Raw genomic sequence first — 27,031 nt, 5'->3', positions numbered from 1 at the left:
GTGCATACTGTACAATATTGGCACAATAGTTGTAAAGAATGGAATATAGGGCAAGGTGGATAATTATGAATAAAACATCCAGTCCTCTGATCATCTTAGACCAAAAAAAGGATAAAAGAGAGAACCAGTTTTCTAGTGTGTAATGCAAGGACCTCTATCCTCTCAGAAATAAAATTTATAAGTAATAAACTTCACCTTCATAAGTAATTCTAAAAATGAATTATTCTCTAACTTTGAAGTCAAGGAGAAATGAAAGGAAAGTAGTTTATAATATGTTAGGTCATACTTAAGTATCTATGTGGTGAAGTGATATTTGACTTCACACAAAACTCAGCAACTCACCAGAAGACATTGTAATGTCTCTTCCTTCGTCACAAATAATAATTTTGTACTTGAGAGAAATGACACTTTCATCTGAAGAGTTGGGCCTTTTCATTCATAGTTGATGGCACAAAATGTAAGCTGAATATGAAAGTGTTTGCATTTACATAATGTGTATGTATGCACATATACATAACTGTCATTCAAGTTAAAACTGAGAGTGTGAATAAGATCTGTTGCATTAGAGATACACACATTCATCTGAGTGGCATTGACTTTGCTGCCATGATTTTTTTTCCTGAAATGGTATCAGCTTAATAGTGAAGTTTTAAATAAAACAGAGTTCAGATATCCCTTGATTCATCTTGAGTGATGCTCCTGGGAATGATAGTGTACCTTTCTGTGAAAACCAAAAGTCCTCTGAAGATACCAGAACCTGTCTGGAAATGGGCCATTCAGCACTCCCTGTGCAGTACTGTCACATCAGGAAGCATCAACTGGCTTAAGGTATCACCCCAGAAGTCATGTGAGAACTGAAAACATACCCACTCCCACAGTGTCCAGAATGCTCCCTTTATTTCAGGACCTTGGAGAGACACAATAGTAAGGTAGAACAGGTTTGAGAGATAAATTTAACTATCTTAGAGGATGAACTTTGCAGAGTGTAGAAATACTCATTTTCAAACTTGTTTTCTTTGGCCAATCTTTATTCTCAAAATAATATCTCCCTTAAAATAGAAACTTCCTTTCATTTTCTAATTGTAAATTGTTTTTCACATAGATTGTCTCCAGTGTGATATTCATGACCACTATTATGACACCACTCCAAAATTTGTTCTGGTAGCACGATAGCTTTCTACTATATCTTTTAATTGCCTTACATGACTATAATGATTTCATATACTCTAATGTAAATTTCCCACCAACAAAGATACTAGTTTGCTATAAGCCATTATTAGGGATGGGATATGGACAAGGGAAATGCCCCTTACATTTTTGTTGGGATTTTTGAGTCGACCTCACCTGTTACACCCTTTGTATTATCTAGTTGTTTCCAATATTGTTATCTGCAGAAGGAAAAGAGGGAGGGAGGGAGGGAGGAAAGGAAGAATGAAGGAAGGGAGGGAGGGAGGGAAGATAACATGTAGATAAAATATATACCTTAGGTTTTAATCAAAGGTTAAGCAAAAATATCCTGTTACCTCTGCAAGTACAATTCAGTTTCATAAAATGAATGACATTTTCTTCAAGCAAAAAGTTGTTGTTGTTGTTGTTGTTTTAATTCATCATTTTTTTTCTTTTCAGTTAACATCCCAGCATCCTTATGCAGAAGTTTTCATCGGCCAGCCACATGTTTGGACTGTTGACCTTAACAATCAGGAGGAAGTAGAAGATGCAGTAAAAGCAATTCTGAATCAGAAGGTAGTCTTTTTCATTCCATATTTCCCAATTTGTAATACAGTATAAGCTGTTATCTGTTGACAGCATCACAGGTTCGCATTTGAGAGACGAGAGCATTCCTAGTTAACTTAACTCTAGAATTAGAAAGTAGCCAAACTTTGGCCTGGGGTTTTGAGGCATTTTCTGTGAAATAAAAACTGAGATAGTGTCCAGATATGTGCCTGCTTTCTACAAATTCTTTTGATATGAATCCTGGGCCCTAGTAGGAACTCTTAGTAGATATTTTAGTTATAATTTTTCGGTGGCCTAATTATACAGCTCTCACAAAAATTTAAAAAGATAGGTCTCCCCTGACATATAAAACAAAGAAGGGAATGGAGAGATAGCTAAATAAGCTGGAGCATATGGTCTCCATGCAGGAGGCCTGGGTTCTGCCTCAGAACCTCATGGTCCTCACAGTCACTGGGAGTAACCCTTAGGCACTGCCAGATCAGGCTCCAAAGCAAACAGAAATAGGGAGACAGAGAAATATTTAAAAAATGGGGGCCAGAGAGATAGCATGGAGATAAAGTGTTTGCCTTGCATGCAGAAGGTCGGTGGTTCGAATCCCGGCATCCCATGTGGTCCCCTGAGCCTGCTAGGAGCGACTTCTGAGCATGGAGTCAGGAGTAACCCCTGAGCGTGGCCGGGTGTGATAAAAAATGGCTAAAACTTTTAAGGAAAATTTTTATATAGCATTTATTTTTCTTTTTCTACTTAAACATTTTATAGAATTTTATATAAGTAACTTATACTCATGAATTCTCCTAAACAATTCAGCAAACATATTTTGAGTACCTACTACAAACAGAGTCCTCCTCCCCCCACCCCCCACCCTCACTCCCCGAGCCACCTTAGGGAATTTTCATAAGAGCTGGTTCTGTGCCTGAGTAAAGCTTCCAGTTGAGTGAGTATGGACTGAATTATACAGCCTTGGGCTTTGTCTGGTGCAACCTGCCCACTATCACTACTTTCTTTAGTGTTGCACCATTTGAAGAGAAACTGAAAACATTGGTGGCAGGAAATGAACACAGGTTCATTCCCGTAAAGAGATGGGTGTTGGAAAATTATATGACTAAAACAATCAACAACTTTTTAGATTTGTAACTTATGATGATTCAATGGAAGAAAGACGGAAAGACAGAAACAGAATGGGTATGACATGAGGGTGGACTGGAACCTGACCATGGATTTTGCTCCATTGTAAAATAAATCCCCACATTGTGAAATCCTTCCACATACCATATCTCCAACCCCAGGCTTATGGGTCTGATGCAGGTAGGATAGTGGCAAAGGATTAATTAACCAAGTCAGTAGGAGAGAGTTATGGAGTCAGTTTGCTTTTTACCTCTTGGTATTTCTGAGTATGGCAAGCCAAACTGGCTCTGTCTTTATTAAATTAACACCCATTCATCAGGAGAGGAAATGTCAAGTGATCCAAGTGGGCTTTTACATAGCAAAGGGTTAAGTGAAAAGGAAAGAGAAAATTGGGGGAATGTCTTTGTTTAGGGTTAATAGCTGGGTACCAGTAGACTCCTCAGACAATACTGAACCTTTGGAATCGGTTTCCTCATTCCTAATGTCAGCTGACAGCATCTCTTATATACTAGAAATGAGCTAGTCAGATTATGGCATGTATACTCTCAATATCATTCTCTCAACATTCTGGAGCACAGAAGTACCCCAGACCTCTGTTGGCTACACTGGAGAAGTGCTGAATGGAGTGTGGCACCACAGGGCTACCCCTAAAATATCTGCTTAACACTAAAAACTTCATCATGAGAATCATTAGGAGAATCAAAGGTTTTCTTTTCATTCACCACAACCAAGTAGATTTTATCCCAGGAATGCAAGGATGATTTAACATCCATAAATCAATCAATCAACATAATACACCATATTAGAGAAATAGCACAGCAGTAAGGTGTTTGCCTTAGACGCAGAAGGACGGTGGTTCAAATCCCGTGTCCCATATGGTCCCCCGAGCCTGCCAGGAGTGATTTCTGAGCATAGAGCCAGGAGTAACCCCTGAGCGCTGCCAGGTATGACCCAAAAACCAAAAAAAAAAAAAAAATTATATGATCATGTCAATAGCTGCAGAGAAACCATTTGATAAGGTCCAACACCCATTCTTGATTAAAAAAAAAAAAAAACAAAACCTCATCAAGATGGGAATGAAAGGAACTTTTCTCAATATAGTCAAGGCCATCTACCACAAGCCAATGGCAAATATTACCAATGGCAATAAACTAAAAGCCTTTCCCCTAAATTCTGGTACAAGACAAGGCTGCCCTCTCTCACCACTCTTATTCAAGATACTACTGGAAGTACTTGCCATAGCGATTAGGCAAGAAAAAGATATCAAGGACATCCAGATAGGTAACAGAGAAGTCAAGCTTTTACTGTTTGCAGATGACATGATACTATATTTAGAAAACTCTAAAGAGTCTGCCAAAAAGCTTCTAGAAAGAATAGATTCATATAGCAAAGTGACAGGCTACAAAATTAACACACAAAAGTCAATGGCCTTCTTACACACCAATAATGATAGAAAAGAAATGGACATTAAAAAAAAAAAAAACAATCCCAGGAGCCAGAGTGGTGGCGCAGGTGTAAGGTGTCTACCTTGCATGTGCTAGCCTAGGATGGACTGAAGTGGGCATCCCATATGGTCCCTCAAGCCAGGAGCAATTTCTGAGCACATAGCCAGTAGTAATCTAGCTGAGGCTTCCCTATTAGACTTCAGTTTACAGAACATTTCTAACCTAAAAAAGTGTTGAGAGTCCATGATTATAGATTTTCTTCCTTTAAAATTGCTTTCAAATGACTCCTCTTTGAAGTTATGTTTACTTACCTAAGTTAATGGGTTGAATGTTCACCCCCCTCCCCAGATAAGCTGAAATAAAATACTAACCCCCAGCATGTTTGGAAGATGTCTTTGAAGATCTAAAAAAAGTTAAGACAAGGTCACTTTGAATTAGATTGAGCTGAAGTCTCTAAGCAAAGTAGTGAGAGACACACATGCCTCCAGAGAGAATGAAAGCTGAGATGAAAGCACTGTGGCAAACTACAAAAGTGCCTCAGCTATAAAGCTGTGACAGCTGGCCCTGGGCTCAGTTGGCTCCGTCCTACATGCTCATTCCATGGAAATCAGCTCCAAATTTAAAATCATGTATAAGCTTCTTCCAGGTTATTCCAATAATAAAGACAATATATATTTTACATATGTGTATACATATACATATATGCATATATATCACAATTATAGTGATAGTTGATATGGAGAGAGAACTTTCCATGTATCTATACTACTACTACACATTTTTATGAGCATTGCCTATTTTATGGAATGGAACTCATTTCTGTTTTATAGTGTATAAAGTTTAAAGAAAATAAATAATTTGCCAAAATCATATCACTAGTGAGTGGTAGAATTGGGACTGAAACCTAGGTTTTTTTGACTAAAGATAAGCAGTATATTTTTCAAACTATTAAGAAGGACAGCTAAGAATAGGAAAGAGGATGAAGTAAGAAGTGTGATGGTGGCCAGGAGGTTGTGTGTGTGAGAGAGATTGATGCATAATGTGTCTTGTTTATGTATATATTCATAAAATTTTAAATTTTGTGATGTTCAAATTTTTTTTTGTAAAAGCTACCCATCATTAAGGAAGAAATAATTGATAAAATTAGGCCTAAAGACAGTATATTAATGGCACAGACTCAGCTTCTGGTCTTCAGGTACCATCTTATTAGCCTAGCCCTCAATGTATGAAGCCAGGCCAACTCTGCTAGTACACCAAGGAGGAGTTAGGTCATTTTGGAGAGTAATTTTTTAGGTTTCTAACCTATAAAAATCAACACTCTGGGGACCAAAGCTATAGTGCAGTGGATAGTGCATTTGCCTTGCATTTGGCCGACCTGGCTTTGCCTTGTATGGTCCCCCGAGTTTGCCAGGAGCCATCTCTGAGTACAGAACCAGATATAATCCCAAAACAATTCAACACAACAAAGAGAATTCTTAAAAAAAAAAAAAAAAAGTTCCACAGAAATGGAGTAAAGAAGAAAAAATGGAAGACCTCAAATCCAGGAGAATGGATCAAGTGTCGCCTGTGACTTCCTTTCTGTGCCCATGCAAATCACAATCCTGTTTTCCTAAAGCATGATAGCCAAGTACGCTCATGCTCATTCCGGTATTTTTATGCATTTGGTTTTGTGCATTTTTTTAGCATATTCTTTCACTAGTCTCCCCAAATGACCTGAACTTGTTCCTGTAGGACTGACCTATAGAAAATTATGTTTCTCAATTACGTTTGCAGCACTTTGGTCATACCTTGCCTGTGCTCTTTCTCCCCAAATCTAGTGATCTGGAGAGCAGGATGGTGAGTGGAATTCACTGGCAAAGGGTTAATCTTTTTTCCTTTATTTGCTTTTCTTTTACAGGAAAGTTGTGGCATCATATCCTCTAAAATAGTGAACTGTCCACAAAGGAACTACTCAGCACTCATTTGGATAAGCTAATTTTGCTTAATAGAACAAAGGAAAAGCCCTTTTGGAGGGGGCACACCTAGTAGCATTTAAGGGTTACTCCTGGCTCTGCACTCAGAAATTGCTCCAGGCAGGCTCAGGGAACCATATGGGATGCCAGGGATCAAACGTGGGTCCTTCCAAGTTGACAACATGCAAGGCAGCTGTCCTACCACTGCGCTATCACTCCACCCCAAGAGTCCTTTTCTTCTATGCATTGAAAGTTAGAATTTTGTTTTTGTTTGGGGGGGCACACCCAGTGACAGTTAGAGGTTATTCCTGGTTATGTGCTCAGAAATCACTCCTGGCTAGGGGGACCATATGGGACACCTGGGATCGAACCCAGGCCTGTCCTGGGTCAGCCGTATGCTGTGCTATCATGCCAGCCCCTGAATTCATTAATTTTATTTCTAATGGTTTCCCTGGGAAATATGTTCTAGGAATGTCCCTCTAGAATCCAGCCTGAATTCCATCACATAGCTAGATCTGTTGGCCTGGTTATTTATTATGGAGTTATTTAATTATGGAGTTCTAAAAATTTTAGTTCTATCCTATTATGATTTAAATTAATAAGGTTCTGATTGTTTCTTTTCATTCATTCTATAAACTTTTGGGAGGATATATGGCTTAAATACTGTTATAGAATATCTGTAGAATCACTCATGAGTTGAGTTAATAAACAACCTTCAAAATAAAAGAAACTTTGTATGGATCAGAGAGAGAATAGTGGTAAAAAGCTTGAGGAAAGAAAAGCTCGGGTGTGTCCTTGAACAAGTTTGGAGTTTCAAAATGCTAAAATGTATAGAACATGGAAATCAGACTTTCAGAAGTTTTCAGAAATGCACTGTCTAGAAATTGATCTCAACTCTTACAAAATAACTGTGTCTTGGTAATTTATAACTTACAACTTAGTCTGTTGCCACTATCTGAGCAAAGATGGTTAAGACACAACCTCTATGATGTGTCACCCAATTGTGGATTTGAAGATAATGATATAAAATTAGCAGTCACAGCTGAAGAGCTCTCAAATGTAGAGAGTAAATCAAAGCACAGAAAAACTTGGAAAGAATGTCTTAAGACCAATTACTCAGCTGTCGAGAGAAAGATATCTTTTCTACCTATTATTATTCATGAAGGTTTCAGCTCATAAGTTTTTTTGTTCAAATTTCTATCACATTAATTTAAAATAGATAAAGATGTAGACTTAAGAGATATAGTGAAATTAACCTTCTGTCCTATTGCTGACAGGTGCTATCAAGCTGTCTCTAAAACTAGAATATTCTGGCTTGTTTGTGTTTTTCTTTTAAGTGAAATTTCCATTTCTAATTGCCAATGCTTCCTTGGCTAACCCTCAAAACACAGGTCTCATAGTTTGGCACAAACAGATATCAGATTTCCATTTCTTCCTCTTCATTCAACTATCACAATATTTGGTCCATATTTCCTTCCCCTCACCAGAAGAGTACCATCTAAGACTTCCTCAGACCCTCAGATTAAATTTAAGTTCTGTAGCATTGGAATGAATATCAAACCTTTGGCTGGAAATTCAATAAACCTTAACTCACAAACTCTAGGATCTGGAGCACCACCATCATGCTGACTTTCTGTCTTGCTTATCTCCTTTTCTATCTGGTCTGTCTTCCACATCTTGGCTCCTAGAATCATATTTTGACCTTAAAAGCCCAGCATAATCAGTACTCAGCTATGATTTCCAAACGACTTGGGACTATTGTAAATAACTTTGAGGTAGATTGGGTGGATTGGAAGGTAAGCCCTGGCAGTTCTCAGGGCTTACTCCTGTGTCTGTCACCTGCAAGGCAGAGATGAGTTTTTTGGAGCTGAGGGAAATCTTTTAACTGTTTTTATACCACAAGTTTTTTTTTTCATTTGGTATAGCATTCTAACATCACCTAGTAACACAGATCAATGCTTTTGTCATCAGCATGGTTCCTTAAACTGCGTATTATTAGCCTTCCTGAGAGCAGTGAGCCTACATGCATTCAGCACTAATAGCTGCATTCATGTGTGTAATACTTAGGACTAAAAACAAATTTCTCTTAGTGAGTCTAGAACCTTCCTCTTGGAGTTTGCCCACATATAGTGATACTCCCAAATGCTTACTTTGTGCTGGGCTTGGCTCTAAGTACTTTAGACCTCACTCCTCCATATTATCTTAACACAGCTTGAAAAAGCCTTCCTTCCTTCTTTCCTTCCTTCCTTCTTCCTTTATTTCTTCCTTCCTTCTTCCTTCTTTCCTTCCCTACCATCTTTCCTTCCTTTTCCCTTCATTTCCTTCCATCTTTCCTTCCTATTTCCCTTTATTTCCTTCCATCTTTCCTTTCTTTTATTTTAAACTTTTTGCTTTGGGGTCATATTTGACTAGGTTTAGGACTTCCTCCTGATTCTTTACTTGGGTAGAATTTCTGGCAGGGCCCAGGGTGCCAATGAAATGCCCGCGGGGATCAAACCCAGTCAGCCCTTTATAAGACAAATGCCCTACTTACTGAAATAGCTTTCTGGACCCACGTTTTTTTTTTTTTTATTACCATTTATCATGAAGGACCTAAGGCTTAGAGATTGTTCATGGTTCTACAACTAGTTAGAAGTAATATAAGTTTAAGAATCCAGGTCTGTTGACTTCCAAGTTCATAGTATTCATCTATTGTGTTATTCCCTATTTAATTGATATGTACATAATATAGGACTGGAAAAATGTTGCATATCTTCTTCTTTCATGATATCATGTTCTATTCCAACAGATTGAGCCCTATATGCCATATGAATTTACATGTGAGGGGATGCTACAGAGAATCAATGCTTTCATCGAAAAACAGGTGAGGTTTCTCTAAAACCAATTATATATGTATGCTTCCTGTTACCTAAGAGGTAGCTATGAGCAGCTCATTCTATTTCTTTTATTATTTTCTGCTTTGGAAGATTCCATAGATTGGATACTGACTCACAAGAATTCTAGAGCTTGTTTTATTGTCCAAGAGATTTAGTCTTGTGTCAATTTTTTTTATGATGGTGAAATATTGAATGCGAATTTTAAGTGGAAGAGACTGAATGATCAGACTGAAAACCTCCTTCAGAGTCAACCCTATTAGCTGTGTAGAATTCCAAAATGTAGATGTGCCATAGTTTTTTTTTTATCCACTCATTTGTTGTCAGGCAGAAGTTATGAATTTTTCTTATACATAGATAGATATGGAGAGTATTATGCTGAGTAAAATGAGTCAGAGAATAGACATAGAATGATTACGCTCATTTGTAGGATATAAAAAAAAAAAAACAAGACATTATGGTAATAATTCCCAAAGAAGATAGAGACAAAAGAACCTGTCCATGGCAGTAAGCTTAGAACAAAGAGCAGGGAAGTGCAGTTAGTGTAGAGAAGGGAATATTATGACAATGATGGTTGGAAATGATCACTCTAGACAAGAATTATGTACGTACTGAAAGAATGTAAAATGATATACAAGATAACCCTTTAGTAACTTTATTGCAAACCACACTATCTAAAAAGAAAAAAAATGAAGAGTAAAAGATATAATAAGTCTGCCACAAAGACAAGCAATGGAGAAGGCAGGGAGAGGGTGGAAAAGAAAAAGGAACATTAGTGGCAGGAAATGTGCAGTAGTGAAGGGATGGGAGTTGACATTGTATGACTGAAACTCAGCCATGAACAACTTTGTAATGGTGTATATCATGGTAGTACAATTAAAGAATTTGTTGTATTAAAAAATAAAATAAAAACATGACCTTTCCTCCAAAATAACCAGTACCCTGGGTAGTCTTTCCAAAGTCAAGTGCCAGAGGGCAACAGAGAGACAATGCTCTGGTTCTACCTGGTCATTACTTATGACCTTAAGAAAGGTCACACTGAAATAAGTAGTTTTGTGCATTCCTTAAATACATATTCAGTAATTGAAATTATGTTGGGACTTTTTATTGACTTTCAAACAACTTAATGTCTTTCAAACATCCTTTAAGTTGACCTCTTTTTGATGGCAACTTTATATGAAATTTCAGCATGCAAACAGATGAAAGTAGGATAGACTTAGGTTCTGAAGTACTGGAGGATTCTAGGAGTCCCAGAATCCCAACACTGTCTAAAACTATGGCATATACTTGCAGAAGTAAAGGCCAAGCATATCGTTGCTGTCCTTTTATAACATTTTAATTCCTTAGGCTTCAAAAGCAATACTGATCAAGAACTAGACAGATCCCCTGTTGGTAGGACATGTGACTTCCTGGACCAAAAGAATGGGACTCCTCTCAAACAGCAAAATAGAGCATCTTGGGGTAATCAAGAGATTTTTACACAAAGAAAGGAATTTGTGCAGGCCAAAAATAGAAATATTGTATTTAAAATTTAAGTAGGTATTGGTTGTTGGTCTAAGATCAGTATCAAAGGGATTTGAGGGAACAGATCAGTGAGGAGAGGACTATCCTGGATCACTCTTGAGGGGGAAAAACATTAAGGTAATGGAAGTGGTAAAGGCTTGTCAGAGGGCAGACTGCAGCCCGGAATCTTGGGTTCAACCACTCTGGGCCTTGTGTAGTTCAGGTTCAAGCCCTTGTGTAGTTCAGGTTCAAGCCACTATAGATCTCGTGAGAAAATAGCAATCCCCTAATTGTTGAATGAAACCCACGTCATTCAGGACCTGCTTTTGTTATATACAGATTTTGCTTAAATTTGCAGTTCTGAAGATATTGGTGATATTATATAAGACTTGCTGTAGAGATGGTTAATTAATATTTTATGTACCATGTAAATTACACGATTGTTCATTATTTTTATAAGTACTTACTCTAGGGTACATTTTATCATGATCTTCAGCAAATTTTACCAAAAGACTAAATGTTTAAATTATCTAGTTCAATTTTGCTGAACACTAATTCCTGCAGACATTTTTCTATAAACTGTGTCAGTGTGTGCCAGGTCTATTGCAGTACAACCTGTCATTTAGTCCTCACAGGGACTATAGGTGGTGGTAGTTGGCCCACTTTCTGAAGAAGGGGAACAGTCTCATCCTCAGGGAGGGCTTATGAGTGCTGGAATGGGGGTTGATGACTGGGTGAAGATGTGGCTGCAGTTGGCAGCAGGGAATCAGATGATAATCTCCCATCCTTTTTTGCTTCAGGGAGTTAATGGTCCTGATGCGGCAGGTAGGAACCACTGTGGCCTCCTTTAACTGTAGGGCAGGGGTGGCGAACAAGTTCGACACAAAGAGCCAAAATTTTAAACTGTGAGAGTCAGAGAGCCACACCACGCAGTGACCTGCCAAAACAAACATTCACACAAAAGCATATAATTTTAACAATAATCTATTAAACACATATTGCATTTTGCCATTTTGAGTGAGGGTCAAAATCCTCTTCTCCACCCCTGCTCTGTAGGGTTTTAAACATCACAACCCTGACTAGGGAGCTCACTAGAGAATTTACTGGGATCTCTTTTGCTTCTTCTGAAACAAATAGACTCCTTCCCAGTTCAAACTTTCTTGACGGGATTCAGTGGGTGACTCACTACCACATTTACAAAGCTTCTTTATCAAGTGTAGTTGAGGAGTTTGTCTTTTTTCCTTGAATCTGAGCCAGTCCTTAAAAGTTCTCATGATGCTTGTTCTCTTTAAGTTTATTACTAAGTTTCTTTTAAAACAAAGTCTCTTTCTCCAAAAAGACTTGGCTCTATGCTTGCTTTTGCAAGGCAAATCCCAGCTCATTTACCTCTGTATCCAAAGGGCCTAACCTCCTGCCTTGCCCAGAGTAGTATATAGTAACTCCTGGTAGAAGGAACAGATAAATGAATGAAAGAGTCATTAATGTGTGAGTGTGTGTGCATGCGCTTGTGTGCATATGTGTGTGTGTGTGTGTGTGTTTTCATGCATGCTGGGAACTAGGAAGCTTATCTCAGACCTTACGATTTGGAAAGCATGCTCCTAAAATCACCTTCTAGAAAGCATGCTCATAAAATTACCTTGTAGCTCTGCCTCATCAGACTAGACTTTTATTCAGATCTACATCATTCACAGAAATCCAGAGCTTTTTTCTGAAAATTCTTCTGAATTGCTACTATTTATATATTCATTCATGGTAAATGTTTTTCATTGGAATGTGGTAAGGTCTGTGCTGGAAGTCAGGTTTAGAGAAGGAAAGCCAAAGGAGCAGACCTGACCTCAGGTAGCTTCGGTTGACAGTTAAGCCTCCCAATTCCAAGGTACTATCCCTTTGCTTCCAGCTTTTAGTATGATAGTGTGGAGTTGCATAAGTCGAGCACAGTGGGTAACATAGAGTGAATAGAGGATTGAATGTTTGCAAGTATTTTGCAGTAGATCAATCCTGAAAAGAAATTTAGTGAGCGATGGGGAGGAGTAAACAAATGGATGTGCAAAGACCTGAGCTTAAAAAAATAGAGAAGCTGTGTTAAATTCTTGGAAATTTAGCTATGACCAAGGAAAGGGGTAGGTGATGTGGAAGAAGAGACTACAGGAGGAGCCAGATTATAGAAAAGATGTTGAGCCTCAAGGAATGCATGCAGAATAGAGGTGCGGATACTCTTAAGTTTAGTATTTCAGAAAAACCAGGGTAGGAATTTTGTATGTTGATATTTTCCCAGTGATGCTAACGAGAAGTAAGGGAGATCATTTTGAGTCAACCCCGAGCCTCGATGGAGGATTTTGTTGAAGCCATTATGTTCACCCAGCTCCAGTTGGGTGACAGGAAGCCAAGACCCTGTTAGTTCAAAGTTTGGTTCTTCTCTTTTAGCTCCAGGGCCAGTAATTTAAAACTCCAGGTGTTCATTATTTTTGCAGTAAGATCTTCAAAGAGCAATGAGGCTGGAGAGAGGTTATGGTTTGAAAAGGAAACCTTCCAAGAGGTGCTACAGCTACAGCTCTATCCCTTGAGCTGTAGATCAGGAGCATAGAGGCTCTAATTAGGTTGATCTCTTCCTTCATGATACTCTGTGTGATCTGCCAGAGAAAAGGAAGCCTTTTCAACCTTTCAACGTTGCCATAATGCTCACTCCAGGCTGCAAGAGCTGAAGAAGCCACTTGATAGCTATTGAGACAGCTCCAGGCTTCCATGTAAAGTTGATCAGTTGACAGCAAGAAACCTATATCATACTTAGCCAGCCCCAGGCATGACACCTAAAGGAAAAGAAACCTGGCTTTAGGAAAGACATCTTTCTACACTTTTATATCACACTCCCACTCTTTTCACTATACTAAAAAAAAATGTAGATTTGGGTCACACACTGATTTAAATTATCTCTCTAAAAGATCTTCTGTCCTGTTGGTGCCCAGATAAAATCCCTTGTGATGTAAGATCAAGAGTATTCTTCAGTATGAGTATGTTCAGGTTTGCAAAGATTCTCATTATGAATTTCTTGGGAAAGAAGAAGGCATTTGCCTCAGGTCAAAGAGTGGAGCCAGCTTGTTGCAAAGCATGGCAATGTTCAAATTTGATTCTGAACACCTATACATAGGCTTTTTGACCCTATTTTTTAGTTTCTATAAATGCCCAGTAAATAGGCAAAATGTCATTTTGCACAGAATTGTGTGATTTCTGTGCAAAGTGTGCTGGAGCTATGGAAGGATATGAGTTAACTCTGAGAGCTGCTGTGGTATATCAGCTTCAGCTACTAAGGAAACTGGATCTCTGAGCTCATCATGAGTTGCCTGGGGTAGAGCATTTAATGCAAGGACAGGCTGATAGTAAATCCAGAAACTCCTGGGTAAGACCAAATCCTAAAGATGACAGATTGTAGAAAAAGAGGATAAAGAATTGGAAGGGAAGGTTGTTAGTCCTAATTTGGAAGAACGGTGGTCTTTTGAAAAATAAATAACTGCTATTGACCTTGTCATTCTAGTCCCAAAGACACTGGGCAGGTAATAATTAAGTGCCTAACCCAGGTGCTCCTGACCACCTAGGTTCACATTCGGCCTCTTTGTGTGACCTTGAGCAGGTTTCCTGTTCTCTATGCCATTACCTTTTTCTATGCAATGGGTGTAACAGCAGGTCTATATGAAAAATCAATAGAATGATAAGTTCTTAGAGCTAAGAAATTTTTAGCATGGAACGAACGGTAGCTAATTCTGAAAGCTTTTGTTAATTGCTGCTACAGGAAACCAGAAGCCAATCAACCAGGATACAAATTTCAGGGTGAAGTTTTTAGTTGTTTTGTTTTGGGTTTTTGGTTTTTGCAGCCTTACCTAGTGGTGTCCAGAGGCTATTCCTAGTTGTATGTTCAGAAGTGACCTCTGTTGCCAGAAATTCCAACTGGAGTCAGAAGGCTGCAAAGTGAGGACCTTATCCCCTGTACTGTCTCCGACCCTAAGGTGTGTTTTTATTACGAGTTCCTTAAGGAAGTATTTACAGACTATAATATTCACTCCAGTACAGAGAGAAATTTATGTTTTTAATGTATTGATAGAGTCAGGTTTTACCACCACAATCTCATTTTATGAGATTTCCATTATGCTACAAATGTTGTTTGGGACCAACCTGACTTTGGCTCTAAAAAAACCTGCTGTTTTCTTTTCATGAACTCTTGCCTTAGCTGCAGCATTCTGACTTCTTATATCCAGCCTTGAGTTTTTGAAGATCATCTACATTGTAACATGTATCAGCACTTATATTATTTTGTATTACACAGTAATATTTCATGGTCTGGATATACCACAGCTTCTCTGATGAGTTGGTAGCCCTCTTGGGATTTTGTGCTACTCTGAAATTGGTATGCATGTGATTGTGTGATTTGATTATATTGGATAGCTGGAGGAAAATGTGAACTGTGGGAGGTTTATATTTTAAAATGGACCTTGATGGCATTCAAATGCACATATAGGGACCATCTATGGAGATCAGGCCTCACAATTCAGTCTCAGCAGCCCTTTCTTTGCTGACTTGTGAAAGAAGATTCACACCCTCTGCTGGTAGTCAGCCCTCTGGGGCCTCCAGACAGAAGTCCCTCCCTCCTGAATGCAGCATAGAATGACACTGGTAGGTACTACTGGGAACAGTAATTATGAGTAGATATTTATGGAAGCTATCATTTGAGTGTGATGAACTCCAGAGTTCCCACAAGTAACTGGCTCAGCAGGACGCCATGCCCAACATTGGGTCTAAAACCTGCCACCCTTCTTCCCTTTTGTAGCAATTCCTGACCTCCAGATCAGGCTCTGACCTGACTTTTATGACTCACAGGGAAACCCACAGAAATGCATTTGCAATGGATATGACTTGGACATGGAACTCTGTTCCAAGTTTTCCCAGAACTGAGTGGGAGAGAATGGTTTGTGGAAGAGTTCATCATGTATACCCAGAGAAGGCATGAGCCAGACTGTGTCCTGATGGATGCTATCCTGGGAGTCAGCGACCCTCTGCCACCACTGCCTCCAGTGACCCTGCCCCAGGTCTTTCTCACTCTTGATGTTTTCGTTAATAACATTGTCCTTTTCCCAAGCTTTCACCACTGAGCTGGTGTCTCTCTTTTTTATCCTAGGTTGTGTTCATTTGGCCACAACTTTGCTTTTCTCATAATTGTAATTAAGCAACTTTTTATTTTACAGTGACTGCGTGAAAATCTTAGGATAGTGAAACAAATTTAAGGAAATTGGCAATTGGTTGAATTGTTAGAATTGCAGATGTTTTGGGTGCCAAGTGGGCTTGTTAACTAGGTTGGAAATGCCTCTTTGTGTCTCATTCTAATTATTTAGCAGCCTCTTCAGATTCACATACTGTCTTTTTTCTACTTCTACTACTATCAAAGCTGCAGGATGCAAAAACAGTTCAATCAGTTTAATAGTTCTTTATTGAATACTATGTAGAGGAACATGTTAGCAAGAAGCAACTAGCTCCTATTCAGAGTACAAAATCCAGTTCAGAAGACTCAATTTCCTGGAAATCTTAATGGTGGCAATCTCATACTTGCCCAACAGAATTAGTTCGCTCCTCTGAGTATCCTTGATATTCTGTTTCCACATGTATAACATTTTGTTATACACAAGTATAATGAAAACACAGGTTTTTTTTTATACTTATGTTATATTTTTGATGAAGCGCCACTTTGATAATACTTAGTCCCACCAGGCTGAGAATTGTTGGCTAATGCAATGCCAGGGATTTAACTCAGGACCTCACAGTTTTTGGTCCCACTAGTTAGTTAGGGTGTTTTTTTTTTGTTTTGTTTTGTTTTGTTTTGTTTTGTTTTGTTTTTGTACCACATCCAGTGGTGCTCAGAGGATACTCCTGGCTCTGTGCTTAGAAATTGTTCCTGGCAGATTCCGAGGATAATATGGGATACCAGGGATTGAACCCAGGTTAGCTGTGTGCCTACCAAATGTGCTATAACTCTAGACTCTACTTAGTCTGTTTTGTTTTTGTTTTTTTGTTTTTGGGTGATACCCAGTGACACTCAGGAGTTATTCCTAGCTATGTGCTCAGAAATCGCTCCTGGCTTGGGGGACCATATGGGACGCTGGGGGATCGAACCACGGTCTGTCCTAGGCTAACGTGGACAAGGCAGATGCCTTACTGCTAGACCCACCGCTCCAGCCCCATAGGCCCTCTTAGTTTTTTTTTAAGTACTCAGAAACCAATATATTTCCAGCACCCACAGCAAGTACTTTGTAAAAGTTGTGGATGGACAAATGAGAAATATCAAAGCCAAGTATATGAGATGAGTGTTTTATGAGGTTTGTTGAATGAAGGTATCTGAGTATAGTCTAAAGCCTCTTCTGTTTCACATATTGCATAGCTCCCTATCTGGCTCTGTCATCTATTCTTAGCACAGAAGATCCTGTTGATCTTCTACAAGAATTCTCTATTGGCCTCCATCCCACTTGGAGGGGAAGCTAGAGCTTTATGTGAACCCCTAAAGCTCTATATCCAAACCATAGACTTGATAAGACTTGATACGACTGAAAATATACAATCCAAACCACAAACAACAAACTTTAAAATATGCTGGTTAAGGTTGCAGGCAGGGGGTGGGGGTGGGAAGAAACTTGAGGACCTGGTTGAGGGAAGTTGACTCTGGTGGCTGGATTGATGTACAGATGAGTTCTTCCTGATGGTACTTGAGGGACCATATGGGATGTCAGGGATCAAACTTAGATCAGCTGTGTGCAAGGCAAGTGCCTCACATGCTGCACTATTTCTCTGATTCATTTGAAGTAATATAAGCATAGATCCCTGCTCCCACCCCTGAACACAGAAGGTTCCTTTGGAGTGCAGCACTGGCCTGCTTTGCTATCACATTCCCCTTGTCTGTAGGGTGCCCAGCAGAGGCAGGTCATAGCTAGTAGTGTTTAAGAACTACTCCTGACTCAGTGCTCAGGGATGATTCTCTGCAGTACTCAGGGATTGAAATAGATCAGCCACCTGAAGAAATGTAATATATCTTTTCAGTTTAAGAAAATTTTTTAAGTCTTAAAAGAGTTCTTTGACCCTCCCACATTCAAGTGCATGATTTCATTTGGGGTAATGACCCACATTTTTAAAATATTTTTATTTAAATACCATAGTTAGAAGGTTGTTCATAATACAGTGGATTTTCCCACAGATAAAGTTTTACATAATTGAGTTATAGTTATACAATGTATAACAACCTTCACCATTATGCATTTCCTGCCACAAATCTCAACAGTTTCTTTCTACATTTTAAGAAACCAGGTGTAAGATCAGTATTTCCTATAGTGGTCAGTGCCTTCCCTCTGGGGTGCTAGGACAACTTGGGAAGTTAGTGAGGGAAGTAGTAACCTAAAAAACAGTGCATTTGGGGGTACTTTTTTTATTTTCCACGTAAAAAGGAAGGCCCTGAACATTCTCTAAACATTCCTTGCTCTCAATGTTAATTTACTGTAGCATTCACTATTTCCAGCAAGGACTATGGCCAAAAATTCACTCTCCGTTCTATCAGAGATGCCTGATGAAGGTCCTAACAGAACCCAAAGTAACTCAAGTCGTAGAGCAGAAGCCTGTCATATGTGAGCCCTGAGTTCCAACCCTAGCACCACATGCCCCCAGAAAATCTGTGGCAATGAATCTGATGGTCCAGGCCAAGCAGCTAAATCACTGGAGATGGCACTATTTTTAAAAAAATGAATAAGAAAGAATGCACACAAAAATTTCCTAATATAGAATTGTTAGATTAGATGCGTATATCACACATGATGGGAATGAGAAAAGAGGATGAGGGGCTGGTGGAGATGAGCCCAGTTTGGTCTACCCCACACTGTGAGTAGGATGTGTGTCAGTGGTGTTGGTCAAACCAAATGGAACTGTGCACAGTTGTGCCGACCTCTCAGGCTCCAGCATCAGGTGGGAGTGGTGCCTCCAAGATAGAGGGAAGAAAGATTCAAAAACCTGCACTTCCTAAATTCTTTGTAGGAGAAAGAATACAAGGCAAAAAGTGTAGTTAAGTGTGGAGGAAGTCAGTAAAGAGCTGGTATAGGTATAAGTGCTCTTGGGAGAGAGTCACATGGGGTTTGGGGAGGAGGACTCCTTAAGGAATGAGGAAATGGGGGCCAAAGAGATAACATGGAGGTAGGGCTTTTGCCTTGCATGCAGGATGATGGTTTGAATCCTGGGATCCACTATGGTCCTCCATGCCTGCCAGGAGCGATTTCTGAGCGTAGAGCCAGGAGTAACCCCTGAGCACTGCCGGATGTGACCCCCCCCCCAAAAAAAAAAAAAAAGGAATGAGAAAACTAAGGAGAGGGATGTGAATAACAGGCACAGGGAGCAGAGTGGAGTTTAGTGATTGCATGCTTGCTCATCTGTTGCATGTATGATGAGCATCTGATTATGCAAGCACGGGTATGTAAATTAATAAATGTTTGGGTGACATATGAGGAGAAAAGTGAAATAAGGCCAGGGCTTTATTTGCATGACCAACTGAGTGGAACTGGATGTCCAGTATTTTCTCTCTTAGGAACTTAGTAACCACAAGGCTGTCTGGGTTAGAGTTTGAAGGGATGTCCTCTGCTTTTCATTAGACATGTGAGATAGCCTCATCTGGGGGTCACAACCAGCAGTTCTCAGCGCTTGCTTCTGGCTCTGTGTTCTGAGATTGCCTCATTGGAGGGCAGGACACAAGACAGTGCTAGAGATTAAGTAGGCATCAGCTGTGTGCAGGGTAATTGCCTTCGCCCCTTCATATTAGTTGCTTTTTCTAACAGTTTTCCTTTCCCTTTCCTCTCCATCATGTTACACATCTCATGCACTGTTCCAGGAGACAGAAAAGTGACCTGAGGAGTTAACCTTCAGCTCACAGCCTGATTCCCTCTTCTTCCCTTTTCCAGTTCTCACCTCACAGTGCTGTCCTTCACAGACATTGGCAGCCTGGGGAAAGGGGGGGGGGCTGTCTTGTATCCTCTGACATCTCTGCTGTTGTCATTTCAGGACTTCTGCCATGGGCAGGTGATGTGGCCACCCCTCAGCGCTCTGCAGGTGCAGCTGGCACAGCCAGGGCAATCATGTAAGCAGGTATGCCAGGAGCACCAACTCATCTGCGAGCCCTCATTCTTCCAGCACCTCAACAAGGACAAGGACATGCTCAAGTGAGTGCCTGGACTGCTGGGGAAAGGGAGCCTCAAGTCCCTCTAGGCTCAAGGTGGGCTACGGGGGTTCAGGTGTGTGGATTGCTGGGAACACTGGAAGAAGGGGAGTAGGGGGTAGGCTGGTCCCTCTCCCCCAGAAAGTGAAATCTCTATTTTATTTCCGCTTTATAAATGTTCTCTCTTTTTATTTTTTTATTGAGGTTTGGTTGAAAGATGACATTTATATTAGTTCCAGCCGTACCATCTGAAGCATTATTTGTATATAGGTCAAAATGCTCACCACAATACAATTAGTTCACCTATATCACACCATGACCAAGGTTGTTCCTACCTAAGTTCATGTTTGTCAGTAGCTGGGAGGGGTGGAGTGTGCTCATGGTATATACAGGACCCCAAGGTTGAAAATGAGCAGAAATCTAGTCCTAAACCCTGTACTGTGGTCCACCATGGCTCTCTGCTGAGTCCAAGAGTGCCAGGACATCATGAACTGTATGAGTACTGGACTTAGTGCTGGGAAAGATGGACAATGAGCCAACGCAATGCTGCCCCTGGCAAAGCCTTCACTACCCTCTTCTCCTGCAGTGCCTCTCCTTTCCTTTTTGCTATTTCCCAGCAGCTTGAGTACACTGACAGGGCACCGAACGGGCCTGACTCAGGGACTCTCAGCAGAGATGTGGTGTACCAGTCTAAGACCTACTTTTTAGGAATGCACTTGTAAGCAATGCTCAGAAATTACTCCTTACTCTTCACTTAGGAATTATTCCATGCAGTGCTCAGGATGCCAAAGATCGAACCTGTATCAGCCACATGCAAAGCAAACACCCTGCCTACTATATTTCTAACCCCATCGGAAGCCTCTTTTTTTACTTCCTTTCACTAGTGTTACATGTCGGCATGCCCATTTTTCCTCCAAAAATAGGAACATGTGTCCACATAAAACCCACTCATATGGTCAGAGAGATAGTACACGGGCTGGAGTTGTATGTGTCTCACAACTGAACCATGGGAAAATGCCTGTGCTTCTGAGGACCCTCTGCTCCTTGAGCACTTTATGGTGGGCCATGATATAGCCCAGGAAATACATAGGGAGTACCTAATCTGAGTAAGCAAGAGGGAACAAGGGGGTTTCCTCCTGGCCCCACACACACATCCACACTTCTTGTCACAGGGTCTGAGACAAGTAGTGTAGCTTCTATACTCCTGCTTATCACATAGCAGCTCCTCATTCACCTAAGCACAGAAAACATTAAGCATGTGGAACTATAAAGCATGGCCCAGCTGACATCACTTTTTCTGGTGAACTAGACGAGGAGCATGTGGAGGGCCTGGAAGCCTGCTGCCCTCTGCTTTTATAGACATGACCTTAGCCATCCAGGTGGCTCCAGCTCACTGCTGGCATGCCGAGACCAGAAGGGTTGGGGATTTTAAAGAAATTAGAGAATTTCTTGTGACTGTAAGAGCAAGATAAGAGCAGCAGGCTGGTGTTCTCAGCAAATGATCTGAAAACCTCCCAGAATCACATCAGCAAAGGCAAGCAGGGCCCAGCGGTTAGTATGCTACCTGGAAGAAAAGGGTGATAGGTTGGTGCTTTGTTCTCAGTATTTGGAACTTTTCCAGAGACAGAAGGAAAAAATTCATGTTTCCCAGCCTGAATCTCCTCCTCGATCTTGTTAATAGACACAAATTCTCACAGAGAAGTAAAGCAAAGGGGCCAGAGAGATAATAAAGTAGGCAAGGCATTTGCCTTGCACACAGTCAACCCAGGTTTCATCCCGAACATTGCATAAAGTTCTTTGAGTGTAACCCTTCCCCCAGCTTCCTGTTTCCCTAACTACCTTTTTTGGTACATAAAAGCCCATATTTTCTCTTCCTTTCTTTTCTTTCGTTATGTGCTATGCCATGTTTCTCATTTCAAGACCATGGTGTGTTTTTTTTGTTTGTTTGTTTTTGCTTGTTTTGCTTTTTGTTGTTTGTTTGTTTGCCTGTTTTTTTTTTTGTGGTGCTTATCGATACAGCTCAAGCCCTCACTAGATATTTGACACTTCTTTTGGTACTGGTGGAGTGTTTCACCTTCTTTTTCTCCATCTCTCAAAACGATGATGAGAGCCTCTAGAAGGATTCCGCCCAGTTTCGGGGTATTAGATCCTTACCCCAGTTTATTACTTTTCTCTTTTTCAAACAAAACCACACAACTTGAACTAGCTAGTCCTGCCTCCAGTTAGAGGGGGAACTAAGGGAGGCATCAAGACCAAACAGGTGCAAGACTACTAAGTTGTGGGTTAGATAAAGAGGGGACCACATATTCAAGCCGACCTGGGATGAGGGAAGAGGAAATGGGAGGTAGGACAGAAATGGAGGTGTAGGGAGGACAATTTGGTGATGGGAATCCCCCCTGATTTTATGTAAATATGTACCTAAAATATTATTGTCAACACTATGTAAACCATTATGATAAAAATAAAAATTAAAAAAAAAAAAAAAAAAAAAGCCCACCTGGATTACAGGTCATTCCCCCACCCTGGTAGGTGGGATTCTGGTTAATAAAGAAAAAGCGCTGGCTTTGGACACAGGAGAGAAGGCACATGGGGGGAGAGAAAGCACATGGCAGATAGACAGCACATGGCAGAGAAAGGCCAAGAGAAAATAAAGCAAGCTGACTCCAATGAATATCTTTTCTGACTGCTCTGTGTATTATTTCTCCATTACTACCCTGCTTCTTTAAACCCATCCACCTAAGGGGTTAGAAACACACAGGGCCTAGGGGAGTCTCATTCAACTCATAGACTTTATTTTTTGATGTTTTTAAATCTACAACTGGTAACATGAACAGTGACACATGACCCAGGGAACTGAGACCTCAATGATGTTAAGTGCCTTGACCCTCTGGCCTTAAACTAGACTGAGAGTGCAAAGCCCATCGCCAGAATATTGGTGCACATGGCACCTGTTTTGAACATGGCAGAGGCCTCTAAGAAAAGGGGGAACAAAGAAAAAAAGGAAAAAAAAGAAAAAGAAAAAAGGAGATAAAAAAGGAAAAAAATAAAAATGAAAAAAAGAACAGAAAAAGGAAAAAAAAGAAAAAGAAAGATGGTCTGATGAAATAGGGTAGTGGCAGAGAAATAGTACACCAAGTATGTCAGAAAAGATATTCATTGGAGTCAGCTTGCTTTATTTGCTCAGAGCCTTTCTATGCCATGTTTAGCCTCTGCCATGTGCTGCCTATCTGTCAGGTGCCCTCTCCCAAGAGCAAAACTTCAGGGGAACGCTCTGTAATCTAGGTGAGCTTTTATGTACCAAAAGAAGAGGTTAGGGAAACAAGGTTGGGGGGAAGGATTACATTTGAGCACTCCAGGAGTAATTCCCAAGTGAAGAAACAGCAGTCTCTTCAGATGTGACTCAAAAATAAAACAAAACAAAACATAGAAAAAGGGTGGAGCCTATTCTGCATCTGACTGGTCTGAGTAATGGGTAATGATAAAGGTCAGAGACAGCACAGCAGTTAGGTCATGTGATAGCATGTGTGCAACCTGGGTTTGATGCCCAGAACCAATGTGGTTTTCCAAGCTTCAGGTGGAACTCTGGAGGCCCCAAGCACTTCTGGGGTGGCCTCTGTACCCTTGGCACTTCAGGCCCCAAGTAACATTGCCTCCTTTAACCTTTGCACTGAACCAATGGCCTAGCTGCATCACCAGTGGAGTCCCTGAATCTCCTGAGCACTGCTTGAGAAGATAAAAATAATCATAATAATCACTAATTATTAAGTACTTATCCAAGTTCAGCTCTGTCAAGTTCTCTGTAGAAATTAATTGAATGTCTATTACACCCTTTTTGGGTTCACACATATGTATGCCCATTTTACTGAAAAGGAGTTGGAGAACAGAGGGGCTGCAACATTTGTCTGAGGTCCCACAAATCAGCAGAGATGAATCCAGGCTCTCAACCAAATCTAGCTGAGCCCCAACAATTGCTTCTCACCAACCATACTAACACTTGGTGAGGCCTCCTTGTTTGGAGGGAACCAGGCATGGGGAATGATGAGTAGCTCTCTCTTCTTTTTGAGAAGAGACCCACACTGCTGGGAACAAGAACAGGTCATTTGTACCCCCCAGACAAGAAACTGCAGCCTGAGAACCCGAATGCACAGAGACCTCCAGCTTGCAGATACAGGATAGCTGGGAGAGATGATTGATGAGCAAGGAGCTAGAACATGGCCCAGACATGGCTCTGGTCATCTGGAAGCCCTAGGCCCTGTGCTCCAAGATGGAGAAATTGCTGTTACCCTGCCAGAAGGGTTGAGAGGTAGCTCTATGCCTGATTTCTAATAGACAAGAGACAGAGAATGCTTTTTGAGGGTGGAAGTGCAGGGAACACTTATTGGTGCTCAGGGTTTATTCTGAGCACAGGTATCATGGACTCTGCACTGAGGTATCATTTCTGGTAAGACTCAAGAAACCATATGTGGTGCTGGTAATAGAATCCATGTCTGTTGTGTGCAAGGCAAGCATCCCACCTTTTGTACTATAGCTTCAGCTTCAGCCCCAAAAGTCCTTTTCATAGCTATGAATTTGACAAACATAAAACTCTTTTAATATTTGCCCTACTCATTTCTCACAGGGAACCATGATGGTGGCCTTTGTGTGTAGCATGCACATACTCGTGCAGATATACATGCATACGTGTGCCTATTCACACATGTGTCCACACATATATGAATGCAGCTGCTCACTTGACATTCCCAGAGCCCAGCTCTCCCTGCTTGTGGTTATTTCTCCCTCATTTTGTTCCCAGGGCTGCCTGGATTCTTGAAACCTGATATGATCATTTTTTAATAATATCTTTATTTAAACACTATAATTAAAAACATGATTGTAGTTGGATTTCCGTCATAAAAAGAACACCCCCTTCACCAGTGTCACATTTCCACCAACAGTGCCACCTATCTCCCACCTCCCCCATCCCTTGCCTGTATTTGAGACAAGCATTTTACTTTCTCATGCATTAACATTGTCATGATAGTAGTTAGTATAGTTATTTCTCTAACTGCACTCACCACTCTTTGTGGTGATCATTTCTTCAGACAATCCTGAGAGGATTCAAGCCATTTCCACATTTCCCCCTTTAAGGACATGCATCCTTGCACTGCTGTAAACTAAGGCCTGGGTACCTAGACTGAACATACTGGGGCATGAAGCATTACCCTTTCATGTCTTCTCTCCCAAAGAGGCTGGAACCCAGAACCTGAGAGTTCCTGCTTTTCCAATCATGGCCTTTTCTCTTCTTCAGGTACAAGGTGAACTGCCAAAGCTCCGAGCTGGCCAAGGACATTCTAGTGCCATCGTTTGACCCCCAGAACAAGCACTGTGTATTTCAGGGAGACCTCCTGCTGTTCAGCTGTGCAGGTGCCCACCTGGAGCACCAGAGGATCTGCCCATGCAGGGACTTCCTCAAGGGCCAGGTAGCCCTGTGCAAGGACTGTCTATAGCAGACCTGCTTGGCCACCAACACTCCACCCGGGACAGAGGCTCCAGCTCCAACACTTTGTAGGCCAAAGCCAGGGGCTCCGAGTGCTTCAGAGACTCTCTCCAGAGCCCAAACTTCTTGATGGAAGGTGGCAGGTGATGCCACTCCTTCGGTGTCTAAGGCCCCTGCTGTGTCAGCCCTGGGGCCTGACTTCCCTGGCACAAGTCTAGTTTTTCCTTCTGAGAAGCCACTGAGGGGTAGATTCTCAATGCAGTTTCACCATGAGGTAGGAAAAAAGCCTCAAGACTTATTTCCATGTGAATCAAGCCCAGAAGAATTGAGCTGACCAGAAAGGACTGTTATGGGAACATTCCTAGATCCAATAATTTATTTATTTGGGAGGGAGGGAGGGGATGCAGGGGAGAAGGGTGCAGGGGTCAGCCACAAGTGTCATATTTTTCTTGGGTTTTCCCTTGCTGACCATCCACCTTCGCTCCAATATTCCTGTCTACTCCAGTTGGGTGCCCTGGAGTGGTGGCACTCTGGAGGACAACTGTGGAAACCTGGCTTTTCACATGGGATGGTGGCAGGAAAGTCTGTATGTGTACTTGGCATATAGAAATTAGAGGACTAGTGTCCCCTGAAAATATGGGGGAATGTGCCAGAGTCATCCAGAGAGCCTTGCCAGGGACCAAAGATAGGGCTGCTTTGAGAAAATCTTTTTTCTTCATGCCACCCGCACTCCTGTATGTACCTGGGCCCTAATTTCAGCTAGAGCCCCTTAAGGAAAAAATCCAAGGCTGTAAAACAGCCCTTCTTCACCAGGCCTAGGAAGGAGGGTAAAAAAGCAGAGCAACAGATAGGGGTTAAATTATGTCGAGGGTGGGGGGTGTCTGCATTCCCTTCTAATCATTGAGAGGGAACCTCTCTCAGGCTGGGATTTGGATAGATTTGGATTTGAAACTGACCTCTAGAAATCCATGCTGGCACCAATGTTTACCCCTGGTGTCTGTTTAATCTATTCAGTGAACTTGTGGGGAGCTGGGGCAAGTGAGGAGGATGCCCTGCTATTCTGGATGCTGGTGGTGTGTAAGTGCATCTTGCACGAGGTGGGTGAAGCCCACTTTACTCCAGACACACATATTTTGAGGGAAAGAGCCAGGTGATATGTTGGAGGTACCTCTAACCTCTGGAGTTTAGGTCCTTGGCTGTGCTGTGTGAACTCCCCAGCTCCTTTCTCACCATCCCCCTAAATAAGCATGGCTTCAGTGTGGTGTTCTGTGTCTGCAAGAATGTCATGCCTGTGGCCTCACCAGGCTGGGAGCAACAAGCCCTCTTCCAGTCTCATGATGTGCCCATCCCTTGGGCCACTGACATTTTGTGTTCCCCACCCCAGGGCAAGACCAAGGGAGGCTTGGTCCCTTGTGAAGTAAGGCTGGAGGAGGAACGAATTCTGCTCTGCAAAGCCCAGATCTCTCTGGTGGGCAGGTTTGGTTCTTCCTGTTGTTGATTCTTTCTTTGCTAGGGCAGAAATATCACCAAATCTGCCAGCCTTTTCTTAGCCTCCCCCTACCCTGGATGGAAATTGTACCCCTGTCTGAGACAAGGGAGGGGTCATACTGGCAGCTGGGGTCACCTCGCCCCTTTGTTTTCAGTGTGCATGCTGACAGGGAGGCAAGAGGTCCCTACTGGGCAGGCCATGTAGTGCCAATTCC

At 41.3% G+C, this 27,031-nt stretch overlaps 1 protein-coding gene across 2 annotated transcripts in view; it reads left to right on the top strand.

Moving 5' to 3' along the window:
• MGAT5 (alpha-1,6-mannosylglycoprotein 6-beta-N-acetylglucosaminyltransferase) overlaps positions 1 to 26,200 on the top strand; it is a 369,147-nt gene extending 342,947 nt beyond the window's left edge. For both annotated transcript variants that reach the window (XM_049772998.1, XM_049772999.1), the window contains 4 exons: positions 1,627 to 1,743; positions 9,045 to 9,119; positions 19,699 to 19,856; positions 25,140 to 26,200. In XM_049772998.1, the coding sequence (XP_049628955.1) occupies positions 1,627 to 1,743; positions 9,045 to 9,119; positions 19,699 to 19,856; positions 25,140 to 25,338 (549 nt within the window). In that variant the 3' untranslated portion in view covers positions 25,339 to 26,200. The remainder of the gene's footprint in view (positions 1 to 1,626; positions 1,744 to 9,044; positions 9,120 to 19,698; positions 19,857 to 25,139) is intronic.
• Positions 26,201 to 27,031: the final 831 nt, after the last annotated feature.

Source organism: Suncus etruscus, chromosome 5 (genome assembly GCF_024139225.1).
Source record: "Suncus etruscus isolate mSunEtr1 chromosome 5, mSunEtr1.pri.cur, whole genome shotgun sequence".
NCBI lineage: Eukaryota > Metazoa > Chordata > Mammalia > Eulipotyphla > Soricidae > Suncus > Suncus etruscus.
The sequence above is the reverse complement of the archived record's forward strand: the minus strand, read 5'-3'. Positions and strand labels throughout refer to the sequence as shown.